General features: G+C 48.4%; 2 protein-coding genes across 2 annotated transcripts in view; one reads left to right on the top strand and one right to left on the bottom strand.

The window, feature by feature from the left end:
• cfap54 (cilia and flagella associated 54) overlaps positions 1-733 on the top strand; it is a 29,071-nt gene extending 28,338 nt beyond the window's left edge. The window contains 3 exon segments of the mRNA XM_084701085.1: positions 84-225; positions 361-444; positions 546-733. Of these exon segments, the coding sequence (XP_084557211.1) occupies positions 84-225; positions 361-444; positions 546-659 (340 nt within the window). The 3' untranslated portion in view covers positions 660-733.
• Positions 716-11,394, bottom strand: rint1 (RAD50 interactor 1). Its single transcript, XM_084701086.1, has 13 exons — positions 11,126-11,394; positions 10,660-10,901; positions 10,266-10,439; positions 9,907-10,047; positions 9,471-9,726; positions 9,253-9,363; positions 8,751-8,976; positions 8,482-8,622; positions 8,044-8,243; positions 7,678-7,910; positions 1,893-2,073; positions 1,458-1,576; positions 716-1,357 (listed from the first exon to the last, which is right to left on the bottom strand). Exons 1-13 carry the CDS (start codon positions 11,348-11,350, stop codon positions 1,126-1,128), a joined length of 2,481 nt encoding a protein of 826 aa, XP_084557212.1. The 5' UTR covers positions 11,351-11,394; the 3' UTR covers positions 716-1,125.
• Between the last annotated feature and the right edge of the window lie 769 nt (positions 11,395-12,163).

Here is a 12,163-nt window from a genome sequence, read left to right as displayed (position 1 = left end):
CACACACACTGCCTCTGAAAGCACACCTTGATCCTTGCCATGCTGTTGTTTGATTGGGTGATCCATGCTGTCTGTTGTGTCAGGGTGAGGGTGGTACACGCTCAGCTGTGTGCAGCGTGTGTGGGTGTCAGCCTGGCTCCTCCCCCTCCAGCACCCCCCAGCCCCGCCCCCTGCCCCGCCTCCAGGCAGCTGAAACACCCCGGACCCTCCGACACACACGTACTGGTACACACACTACATACACACACTACATACACACACTACATACATACACACATAATTCTGCACAAACACTTCCAGACAAACTGAAATATGGCTGGTACGTTATCATGGGAGTATATTTGTGTGTTTGTGTTTCAGATTCTGCAGGAGAAGGTGAGGAACTGCTGTTCTGCCATCACTCACCTCCTGCAGCCTGACTTACAGTCGACCACACTCCCCCAGGTACACACACACACCTCCTGCAGCCTGATTACAGTCGACCACACTCCCCCAGGTACACACACACACACACACACACACTCCATCGTGTCTGTGTGTTCCAGGTGGAGGTGAGCGTCCAGACTCTGATCGATCTGGAACGCTGCTTCAACCCTGGGGGCGGGGCCATACTTGAGGAAAAGTCTCTGATTGGCTGGCTCGACTCTCTGCTCAGCTGATTGGTTAAGGGTCATGTCCATCTAGACATCTCACTTAAGAGAAACAACAATAAACATTAAAGACATAAATCTTCCTTTATTCGTTGTTGTCCTTCTTTACAAGCGTACTGTGTTTCAGGGATCAAGACTACATCCAACATGTCTGACAGCTTAAAACAGCGGTCTCCTCCTCCCCAGCTCCCTCCAGACACACACACACGCACAGGTGGTGGGACAGTCACGACAACATGGTTTAAATGAACAGCTTTCATTAATGCACAGTCACACAGTAAGCTAGTAGACCAAATCTCTCTCCCGGCTGAGCAGCCTGTGTCTGGTCCTGGAGGGACAGAATGTTCTGGTGGAGAGAGATGATCCATCAGGGAAAACACCCGGCCATGATCAGGCTAGTACATCTGCGCTGTAATTGTTCAGTGTGGTTCAGTTTGGGTCATTCCTATTGGCCGTCCCGGTCCTAAATGGCGTGTCATTGGCCGGGCCAGGAGGTTCTCAGGCCCAGCAGGATGAGGACATCGCCGGGTGCCAAGCGGAACACGCCCAACTCGTTCAGTGCCGCCACTGGAGACGCCGCCTGTCCATCAGCAGGCCCCACCCCTTCAGGCTCCTCCTCTTCCTGCTGGGCGGCCTGTCGCAGGACATCCCTGAGCAGGAGGGCGGAGCCAATGCCCAGACACAGGATGATGCACGCCTCCTTCACACTTGGGGGGAGGGTAGAGAGAGATTAAGGAGAGAAAGTAAGCTCATTCATTCTATGGCAACACAGACACCTCCCTCCAACACACACACACAGAGACTGACTGTTTAAAGAAGTTCTCCGGTCTCTTGCAGTAGTGTCCGAACAGAGGGAACAGGTTCCTGGTCATGTCAAACTGCAACTGTGCAGCTCCGCCCTCGTTGAAGTGGTTATAGAGGATGACCTGGGGGCGGGGCATAGTCAGCACACACAGGAAGTGGTTATAGAGGATGACCTGGGGGCGGGGCATAGTCAGCACACACAGGAAGTGGTTATAGAGGATGACCTGGGGGCGGGGCATAGTCAGCACACACAGGAAGTGGTTATAGAGGATGACCTGGGGGCGGGGCATAGTCAGCACACACAGGAAGTGTATGTTGCTTTGGATAAAAGTGTGCTGATGAATATAATGTCACCAATAAACACTGTTCATATAGATAGCGTCACCAATTACTAATCAGTGGGTTGTGGGAAAGGTGGGCAGGCTATGAGTGACTCACGTCCTGGTAGAGAAAGTGGTCGAGCCTCTCGGCCAATCCCTGCCAGGCGCTCTGGAAGAGGGGCGGGCACAGTGCCCCCTGCAGGCTCAGCAGGTGGTCTCTCAGGCAGAGCATCATGGGACAGGCAGAGCTGGAGAGGGACATGGTGGCCTGGTCGCTCTGGGAGGGCAGGGACAGCCATCTAAGGGGACAAGTGGTGGTTAGTGTGTGTGTGTGTCTACCTGTATGTGTGGGCCAAAGGGGTTAGTGTGTGTGTGTTTTGGATTAAATTACCAAAGGGGTTAGCGTGTGTGTTTTGGATGAAATTACCAAAGGGGTTAGTGTGTGTGTTTTGGATGAAATTACTAAAGGGGTTAGCTGGTGTGTTTTGGATGAAATTACCAAAGGGGTTAGCTGGTGTGTTTTGGATGAAATTACCAAAGGGGTTAGCTGGTGTGTTTTGGATGAAATTACCAAAGGGGTTAGTGTGTGTTTTGGATGAAATTACCAAAGGGGTTTGTGTGTTTTGGATGAAATTACCAAAGGGGTTAGCATGTGTGTTTTGGATAAAATCACCAAAGGGTTTAGCATGTGTGTTTTGGATGAAATTACCAAAGGGGTTAGTGTGTGTGTTTTGGATGAAATTACCAAAGGGGTTTGTGTGTTTTGGATGAAATTACCAAAGGGGTTAGCATGTGTGTTTTGGATAAAATCACCAAAGGGTTTAGCATGTGTGTTTTGGATGAAATTACCAAAGGGGTTAGTGTGTGTTTAGGATGAAATCACCAAAGGGGTTAGTGTGTGTTTTGGATGAAATTACCAAAGGGGTTAGTGTGTGTTTTGGATGAAATTACCAAAGGGGTTAGTGTGTGTGTGTTTTGGGGAAAATTACCAAAAGAGTTAGTGTGTGTTTTGGATGAAATTACCAAAGGGGTTAGCATGTGTGTTTTGGATGATATTACCAAAGGGGTTAGCATGTGTGTTTTGGATGATATTACCAAAGGGGTTAGCTGGTGTGTTTTGGATGAAATTACCAAAGGGGTTAGCTGGTGTGTTTTGGATGAAATTACCAAAGGGGTTAGTGTGTGTTTTGGATGAAATTACCAAAGGGGTTTGTGTGTTTTGGATGAAATTACCAAAGGGGTTAGCATGTGTGTTTTGGATAAAATCACCAAAGGGTTTAGCATGTGTGTTTTGGATGAAATTACCAAAGGGGTTAGTGTGTGTGTTTTGGATAAAATCACCAAAGGGTTTAGCATGTGTGTTTTGGATGAAATTACCAAAGGGGTTAGTGTGTGTGTTTTGGATGAAATTACCAAAGGGGTTTGTGTGTTTTGGATGAAATTACCAAAGGGGTTAGCATGTGTGTTTTGGATAAAATCACCAAAGGGTTTAGCATGTGTGTTTTGGATGAAATTACCAAAGGGGTTAGTGTGTGTTTAGGATGAAATCACCAAAGGGGTTAGTGTGTGTTTTGGATGAAATTACCAAAGGGGTTAGTGTGTGTTTTGGATGAAATTACCAAAGGGGTTAGTGTGTGTGTGTTTTGGGGAAAATTACCAAAAGAGTTAGTGTGTGTTTTGGATGAAATTACCAAAGGGGTTAGCATGTGTGTTTTGGATGATATTACCAAAGGGGTTAGCATGTGTGTTTTGGATGATATTACCAAAGGGGTTAGCATGTGTGTTTTGGATAAAATCACCAAAGGGGTTAGCTGGTGTGTTTTGGATGAAATCACCAAAGGGGTTAGTGTGTGTGTGTTTTGGGGAAAATTACCAAAAGGGTTAGTGTGTGTGTTTTGGATGAAATTACCAAAGGGGTTAGCATGTGTGTTTTGGATGAAATTACCAAAAGGGTTAGCTGGTGTGTTTTGGATGAAATTACCAAAGGGGTTAGCTGGTGTGTTTTGGATGAAATTACCAAAGGGGTTAGCTGGTGTGTTTTGGATGAAATTACCAAAGGGGTTAGCTGGTGTGTTTTGGATGAAATTACCAAAGGGGTTAGTGTTTGTTTTTGATGAAATTACCAAAAGGGTTAGTGTGTGTGTTTTTGATGAAATTACTAAAGGCGTTAGTGTGTGTGTTTTGGATGAAATTACCAAAGGGGTTAGTGTGTGTTTTGGATGAAATTACCAAAGGGGTTAGCTGGTGTGTTTTGGATGAAATTACCAAAGGGGTTAGTGTGTGTTTTGGATGAAATTACCAAAGGGGTTAGTGTGTGTTTTGGATGAAATTACCAAAGGGGTTAGTGTGTGTGTGTTTTGGGGAAAATTACCAAAAGAGTTAGTGTGTATTTTGGATGAAATTACCAAAGGGGTTAGCATGTGTGTTTTGGATGATATTACCAAAGGGGTTAGCATGTGTGTTTTGGATAAAATCACCAAAGGGGTTAGCTGGTGTGTTTTGGATGAAATCACCAAAGGGGTTAGTGTGTGTGTGTTTTGGGGAAAATTACCAAAAGGGTTAGTGTGTGTGTTTTGGATGAAATTACCAAAGGGGTTAGCATGTGTGTTTTGGATGAAATTACCAAAGGGGTTAGCATGTGTGTATTGGATGAAATTACCAAAGGGGTTAGCTGGTGTGTTTTGGATGAAATTACCAAAGGGGTTAGCTGGTGTGTTTTGGATGAAATTACCAAAGGGGTTAGCTGGTGTGTTTTGGATGAAATTACCAAAGGGGTTAGCTGGTGTGTTTTGGATGAAATTACCAAAGGGGTTAGCTGGTGTGTTTTGGATGAAATTACCAAAGGGGTTAGTGTTTGTTTTTGATGAAATTACCAAAAGGGTTAGTGTGTGTGTTTTTGATGAAATTACTAAAGGCGTTAGTGTGTGTGTTTTGGATGAAATTACCAAAGGGGTTAGAGTGTGTTTTGGATGAAATTACCAAAGGGGTTAGCTGGTGTGTTTTGGATGAAATTACCAAAGGGGTTAGCTGGTGTGTTTTGGATGAAATTACCAAAGGGGTTAGTGTGTGTTTTGGATGAAATTACCAAAGGGGTTAGCTGGTGTGTTTTGGATGAAATTACCAAAGGGGTTAGCGTGTGTTTTGGATGAAATTACCAAAGGGGTTAGCGTGTGTTTTGGATGAAATTACCAAAGGGGTTAGCGTGTGTTTTGGATGAAATCACCAAAGGGGTTAGCATGTGTGTTTTGGATGAAATTACCAAAGGGGTTAGCTGGTGTGTTTTGGATGAAATGACCAAAGGGGTTAGCTGGTGTGTTTTGGATGAAATTACCAAAGGGGTTAGCTGGTGTGTTTTGGATGAAATGACCAAAGGGGTTAGTGTGTGTTTTGGATGAAATTACCAAAGGGGTTAGCTGGTGTGTTTTGGATGAAATTACCAAAGGGGTTAGTGTGTGTTTTGGATGAAATGACCAAAGGGGTTAGCATGTGTGTTTTGGATGAAATGACCAAAGGGGTTAGCTGGTGTGTTTTGGATGAAATGACCAAAGGGGTTAGCTGGTGTGTTTTGGATGAAATTACCAAAGGGGTTAGCTGGTGTCTTTTGGATGAAATTACCAAAGGGGTTAGTGTGTGTTTTGGATGAAATTACCAAAGGGGTTAGCATGTGTGTTTTGGATGAAATTACCAAAGGGGTTAGCATGTGTGTTTTGGATAAAATCACCAAAGGGTTTAGCATATGTGTTTTGGATGAAATTACCAAAGGGGTTAGCATGTGTGTTTTGGATGAAATCACCAAAGGGGTTAGCGTGTGTTTTGGATACAATCACCAAAGGGGTTAGCATGTGTGTTTTGGATAAAATCACCAAAGGGTTTAGCATGTGTGTTTTGGATAAAATCACCAAAGGGGTTAGTGTGTGTGTGTGTTTTGGATGAAATCACCAAAGCGGTTAGTGTGTGTGTGTTTTGGGGAAAATTACCAAAAGGGTTAGTGTGTGTTTTGGATGAAATTACCAAAGGGGTTAGCATGTGTGTTTTGGATGATATTACCAAAGGGGTTAGCATGTGTGTTTTGGATAAAATCACCAAAGGGGTTAGCTGGTGTGTTTTGGATGAAATCACCAAAGGGGTTAGTGTGTGTGTGTTTTGGGGGAAATTACCAAAAGGGTTAGTGTGTGTTTTGGATGAAATTACCAAAGGGGTTAGCATGTGTGTTTTGGATGATATTACCAAAGGGGTTAGCTGGTGTGTTTTGGATGAAATTACCAAAGGGGTTAGCTGGTGTGTTTTGGATAAAATTAACAAAGGGGTTAGCTGGTGTGTTTTGGATGAAATTACCAAAGGGGTTAGCTGGTGTGTTTTGGATGAAATCACCAAAGGGGTTAGTGTGTGTGTGTTTTGGGGAAAATTACCAAAAGGGTTAGCTGGTGTGTTTTGGATGAAATTACCAAAGGGGTTAGCGTGTGTTTTGGATGAAATTACCAAAGGGGTTTGTGTGTGTTTTGGGGGAAATTACCAAAGGGCAGAGATGAGACGTAAAGAGGTACAAATACAGTACTAAAGTGAATTTTTCTGGTAACTTTTTACTTTCATTTTTTACACAAATATCAGAGTGAAGGGTGTGTGTAATTTTGCCAACTTTGTATGTGTGTGTGTGTGTGTGTACCTCTCCCTGCAGTAATGCTGTTGTGTGTATGTGTGTGTGTGTGTACCTCTCCTTGCAGTAATGCTGTTATGTGTATGTGTGTGCGTGTGTACCTCTCTCTGCAGTAATGCTGTTGTGTGTGTGTGTGTATGTGTGTGTGTGTGTACCTCTCCCTGCAGTAATGCTGTTGTGTGTATGTGTGTGCGTGTGTACCTCTCTCTGCAGTAATGCTGTTGTGTGTGTGTGTGTATGTGTGTGTGTGTACCTCTCCCTGCAGTAATGCTGTTGTGTGTGTGTGTGTGTATGTGTGTGTGTGTGTGTGTGTACCTCTCCCTGCAGTAATGCTGTTGTGTGTGTGTGTGTGTACCTCTCTCTGCAGTAATGCTGTTGTGTGTGTGTGTGTGTATGTGTGTGTGTGTGTACCTCTCCCTGCAGTAATGCTGTTGTGTGTGTGTGTATGTGTGTGTGTGTATGTGTGTACCTCTCCCTGCAGTAATGCTGTTGTGTGTGTGTGTGTGTGTACCTCTCTCTGCAGTAATGCTGTTGTGTGTATGTGTGTGCGTGTGTACCTCTCTCTGCAGTAATGCTGTTGTGTGTGTGTGTGTATGTGTGTGTGTGTGTACCTCTCCCTGCAGTAATGCTGTTGTGTGTGTGTGTGTGTGTGTGTGTGTGTGTGTGTGTACCTCTCTCTGCAGTAATGCTGTGGTGTGTATGTGTGTGCGTGTGTACCTCTCTCTGCAGTAATGCTGTTGTGTGTGTGTGTGTGTGTATGTGTGTGTGTGTGTACCTCTCCCTGCAGTAATGCTGTTGTGTGTGTGTGTATGTGTGTGTGTACCTCTCCCTGCAGTAATGCTGTTGTGTGTGTGTGTGTGTGTGTGTACCTCTCTCTGCAGTAATGCTGTTGTGTGTATGTGTGTGCGTGTGTACCTCTCTCTGCAGTAATGCTGTTGTGTGTGTGTGTACCTCTCCCTGCAGTAATGCTGTTGTGTGTGTGTGTGTACCTATCTCTGCAGTAATGCTGTTGTGTGTATGTGTATGCGTGTGTACCTCTCTCTGCAGTAATGCTGTTGTGTGTGTGTGTGTGTATGTGTGTGTGTGTGTGTACCTCTCCCTGCAGTAATGCTGTTGTGTGTGTGTGTGTGTGTGTGTGTATGTGTACCTCTCCCTGCAGTAATGCTGTTGTGTGTGTGTGTGTGTGTGTGTGTGTACCTCTCCCTGCAGTAATGCTGTTGTGTGTGTGTGTGTGTGTGTGTGTGTGTACCTCTCCCTGCAGTAAGGCTGGGCGTGTTCCTTGACATCCCTCAGCACAGCCTCCAGCAGGCGGCCCATCATGTCTGCTCTCAGCCTCTCCAGTAGGGCCTGCAGCTCCTCGAACAGGGAGCCCTCCAAGGAGGCTAGCCTACCCAGCTCCAGGGGCCCCAGCGCCCCCCCTGGCCCCCCCAGAGCCCCCTCCTCCCCCAGGGAGACCGCCGCCTGCTGCAGCTGCAGGAAAAACTGTGGGGGGGGGTACATCTTAATGTTGGAGAATGACAAGCATCTCATGGCAGTTAACTCCTACATATGTAGATGTGACAATAAACTAGTAAATGTACCCCTCTCTCCCCCCAACCCTCACGCCCCCTCCTACCAGGTTGTCCCCCCAATCCGCCAGCACAGTGGAGATGTAGTTGACGGCGTTGAGGATGGCTCCGTAGCGCGGGCCCAGAGCCCAGCGGGACTCCTCCTTCATCACCTGGGTCAGGCGGATGCGGAAGTCGTCCACCAGCTCCCTCTGCAGAGCCAGGAATCTGAGCTGGGCCTGTTGGCAGGGCAGCGGCCGGTACCGCTCTGGATGGAGAGACAGAGAGAATGGCTGAGTGGTGAGGGAGTTGGGCTAGTAATCAGAAGGTTGCCGGATCGATCCCCCGCCGAGTCAAATGACGTTGTGTCCTTGGGCAAGGCACTTTACCCTACTTGCCTCGGGGGGGGGGAATGTCCCTGTACTTGCTGTAAGTCGCTCTGGTCTGCCAAAATGACTAAATGTAAATTAAAATGTAGAGAGGGAGGGGGAGAGAGAGGGAGGTACCAGTGATGACCAGTAGCAGGGTCATGAAGGTCTCAGCACAGTCTGGGGTTAGGGTCATGTCGTCCATGTCACTGATGTCTTTGTACTGAGACGACCACGCCCCATCTGCTGACAGCATGGTGTCCACCTTCTCCACCGCCACTACACACACACACACAGGTATGTCAGACGATTTCGCACATATTTACACACAAACACATGAATGCGCACACACACAGTTATGTAAGATTCTTACCACACTAACACCACACACACACAGTGAGACTCACTCTTCCTCTCCACAGAGAGCCACTTGTTGAGGATGCTGTCCTCCAGCAGCACCCCCAGCACCCCGGGCAGGGCAGGGGGGTACGCCAGTGGCCCCCGCAGCTCCTTCTCAAACTGCAACATCTCGTCCACCAGATGGCAGAAGAGCGTGTCGTCGGGCAGCAGGCGCGAGGCGTCCAGCGAGAGCTTCTCCTGCAGCAGGCCCAGCAGACCCCGGCACAGCTCCACCTGGGGGACGGAGGACGCACTGCATTAGCCGTCAGCCCACTTGAGGGACGACCGCGCCACGTCAGGATAAGCTCAAATAAACTATCCTGCGTTACGCTAAACTATCCTGCTACTATCCTGTTACGCTAAACTATCCTACGCTACGCTAAACTATCCTGCGGTATGCTAAACTATGCTGCGCTACGCTTAACTATCCTACACTACGCTACTACAACACACTCTGAACATGGACAGTCCCACGGTCCTGTCCAGACACACACAAACCCGCCCCCTGACCTTGGCGTTGACGCGGGCCCCAGCGCGGTCCAGGATTGGCTGGATCTTCTCCTCCAGGAAGGTGGAGCTGTTCCCCACCCACGTCAACACCTGCGTCAGGTACCACTCCGGCTGCCAGGGACACAGACAGTACGGTATGAGCAGGAGGATGTGTGCATGCATGTACATGTGTGTGTGTGTGTGTGTACATGTGTGTATACATGTGTGTGTTTCCTCACCTTGCTCAGACAGTTGGTCTGGCGGTTTCCTGTAAAGTGGTACCTGAACCTCTTCTTGAGAGGAACCAGCATAATCTGGATGGGCAAGGAGAGAGGTGTGGCTTCCTGGGAAAGGGGCAGGGCTTGAGAGGGGAGGAGGGGGGTTTGGGAGGAGGGGGGCTGGGCTGCCTGAGAGAGGGGTGGGGCTGGTGGGGGGGAGAGGGGAGGGGCTGGTCCAGGGTGATTAGGCGGAGTCCTCTCTGTGGTGAGGTCATCACTGAGGGTTAGGGTTAAAGGAACACACCAGAGGTTTGTCTCAGACTGATGATGTCATGGGCCAGTACAGGAAGATATGACACATTTATCAGGGATGTGTGTGTGCATCAGTGTGTGTGTATGAGTGTGTGCATCAGTGTGTATGAGTGTGTGCATCAGTGTGTGTGTGTGTATAGGATACGAGGTCTGCAGGGCCAGTAGCTGGGACACCAGCAGCTCCAGCTGGCTGTTGATCTCCGGGGCGTTAGCAGGGGGTGCTAGAGTCTGGCTGGGAGGGGACAGCAGTGGCCACTGCAGCTGAGTCAGAACCTCCTCAAAGTCACTGCACACCAAAGAAGAAGAGGACAGGTCAGACTAGCAGACTTACTTAACAAACTGTCTGTCTAATCTTTCCACAAGTATTATCACCAAAGTGCATGAAAGAAGCTGAGAGACGCTTCAGAAGGATCATGCCTCTGTGCTCCCTCATGGGGCCTACATCTACTTTTCTACTACACCAATCCACTCTTTACTCCATCCTTCTCTCCATCTCTCCCCCACCTGGTGAGCCTGTCCTTCAGGATCTTGTGCCAGAAGCGCAGGGTGTCTCTGGTGAAGGCCTGCAGGTGGAAGCAGCCAGACGCCTGAAGCTGCAGGTCCAGGCTGGCCAGACGGCCCACCGCCCCTACCGCCTCCCACGTGCTGCTGGTCATCACGCACTGCTGGATGCTGTCGCTAGGGGGGACGGGGGGACAGAGAGAGGGAGAGTTGGAGAGAGAGAGGCAGAGAGATGGATGTGTTAGTCATAGCCAGCTATAAGCATTATAGTTACAGGTTCCCCCAGTAGTGTCAAGCCCAGCCAGTATGAGTAGTAGTCTAGGCTGTTGTCTAGTACAGGGGGACAAGACAGCTGCCTGGATAACCAGCCTCTATTCGCTGCTTGGCGCCCTCCTACCTGAGCTCGTCAATGCGGCGAAGGACCTGCAGGTACCGCATGTATCTCTCCACGGTGTCCATCCGGCCCAGGGTCTGGCTCAGGCTGTCAGCTAACGGCTGCGCGAGCTGCAGATGCTGCTGGAGCGTGTTGGACAGGCTCCGCTCACGCTGGAGCACAGCGTCCAGGGACACGCGCGCCTCCTCGGCGGCGGACAGCGCAGTGGAGACTTTTAACGTGACCGAGCTGGACACCGTTAGCACCTGGACACGAGACACGAGACTTTCAGGAGAAACGCTCGTACTTTAGGACTAAAAGGGTCGGTAACCTTAGCTATACTCATGGAGGCTAGCTAGCTAGCTGTTTGGCTTTCAGGCTGCCCGGTGTGGTGGTTACAATAATCCAGAAACACAGAGAGGATGTTTGAAGTCAAACAGAGATGTATCTTCAATAACAACATGCCAGTGATCCTATGAGTCACTCATACCTGTTCCTCCAACAGCTTGTTTTCGGCAGTCAGTTTCTCCAAAACACCTTTTACTTTCTTCAGTGATTTCAGATCCCCGCCGATTTCTTTCTCCATGAAGTCAATGATGTAGTCCAGTAGTTCTCTGTCCCCCAACCCCGCTTTTGAATCTTCATCGTTGGTTGAAACAGGGCTTGATTGGTCATCACTGGCACCGTTTGATAATTCTTCCCCGGGCGCCGCCATGTTTCTTCTCTCGGCTTCTCCACGTCAACACTGTCAACACGCGCACCTTCTACAGGGTGTACGGTGCGTCGCCCTCTAGCGGCAATAATAGCCATTACAGAAGCAAAGTGCCGAAAGAACGCCTATCTGTACACGGAAGTCACCGTTTTTGAGTATTTTTCAAGTTCAAGTCTTTTATTGACAGATGCACAGAAAAACACAGGGTCAGACTAAAAACACAAGGTCAGACCAGAAAATAATATACAATATACAGTACAGTATACTAAACCTCTAATACACATAATAACCTATACTAACCTTATAAACCTATACTAACCTAGAGACAAGTGGGTACAATTAGTGTAATAGTGCAGTGTTGTTGATCCTGCCTGCTTTCCTGAGGCGTCGTGTGTGGTAGGTGTCCTGTAGGGCTTGGAGCCTCCTGCCGCTGATGAACTCAGCAGAACGGACCACACTATGTGGGCCTTGCAGTCCCTGTCTGTGCCGCTCCCATACCACACTGTGATGCACACAGCCCTGGGGGGTGCCTGTGTTGGTGATCAGTGTGGATGAGGTGCGGTCACCGATTCTCACCACCTGTGGCCTCCCCGTCAGGAAGTGGAAGATCCACTTGCAGAGGGAGGTTCTTAGTCCCAGGTCCACAAGCTTGGAGACCAGTCTGGAGGGGATGATGGTATTGAATGCTGAGCTGTAGTGAAAAGCATCTTCATGTAAATATTCCCTTTGTCCAGGTAGGAGAGAGCGGTGTGCATGGTCAGGGCGATGGCATTGTCTGTAGACCTGTTGGACCGGTATGCAAACTGCAGGCCCTTC

Source organism: Hypomesus nipponensis, chromosome 7, assembly GCF_054491055.1.
Source record: "Hypomesus nipponensis isolate SF chromosome 7, ASM5449105v1, whole genome shotgun sequence".
NCBI classification, from domain to species: Eukaryota; Metazoa; Chordata; class Actinopteri; order Osmeriformes; family Osmeridae; genus Hypomesus; species Hypomesus nipponensis.
Note: the sequence above shows the minus strand (reverse complement) of the source record. Positions and strands in the feature narration are given on the sequence as shown.

Coding starts and splice junctions, on each gene's coding strand:
- rint1 (XM_084701086.1), bottom strand. CDS start 11,350: ATGGCGGCGCCCGGGGAAGAATTATCAAACGGTGCCAGTGATGACCAA. Junction 10,440..10,659: donor CGCCGCATTGACGAGCTCAG/GTAGGAGGGCGC, acceptor CGTCCCCCCTAG/CGACAGCATCCAGCAGTGCG. Junction 8,623..8,750: donor GCTCTCTGTGGAGAGGAAGA/GTGAGTCTCACT, acceptor GTGTGTGTGTAG/TGGCGGTGGAGAAGGTGGAC.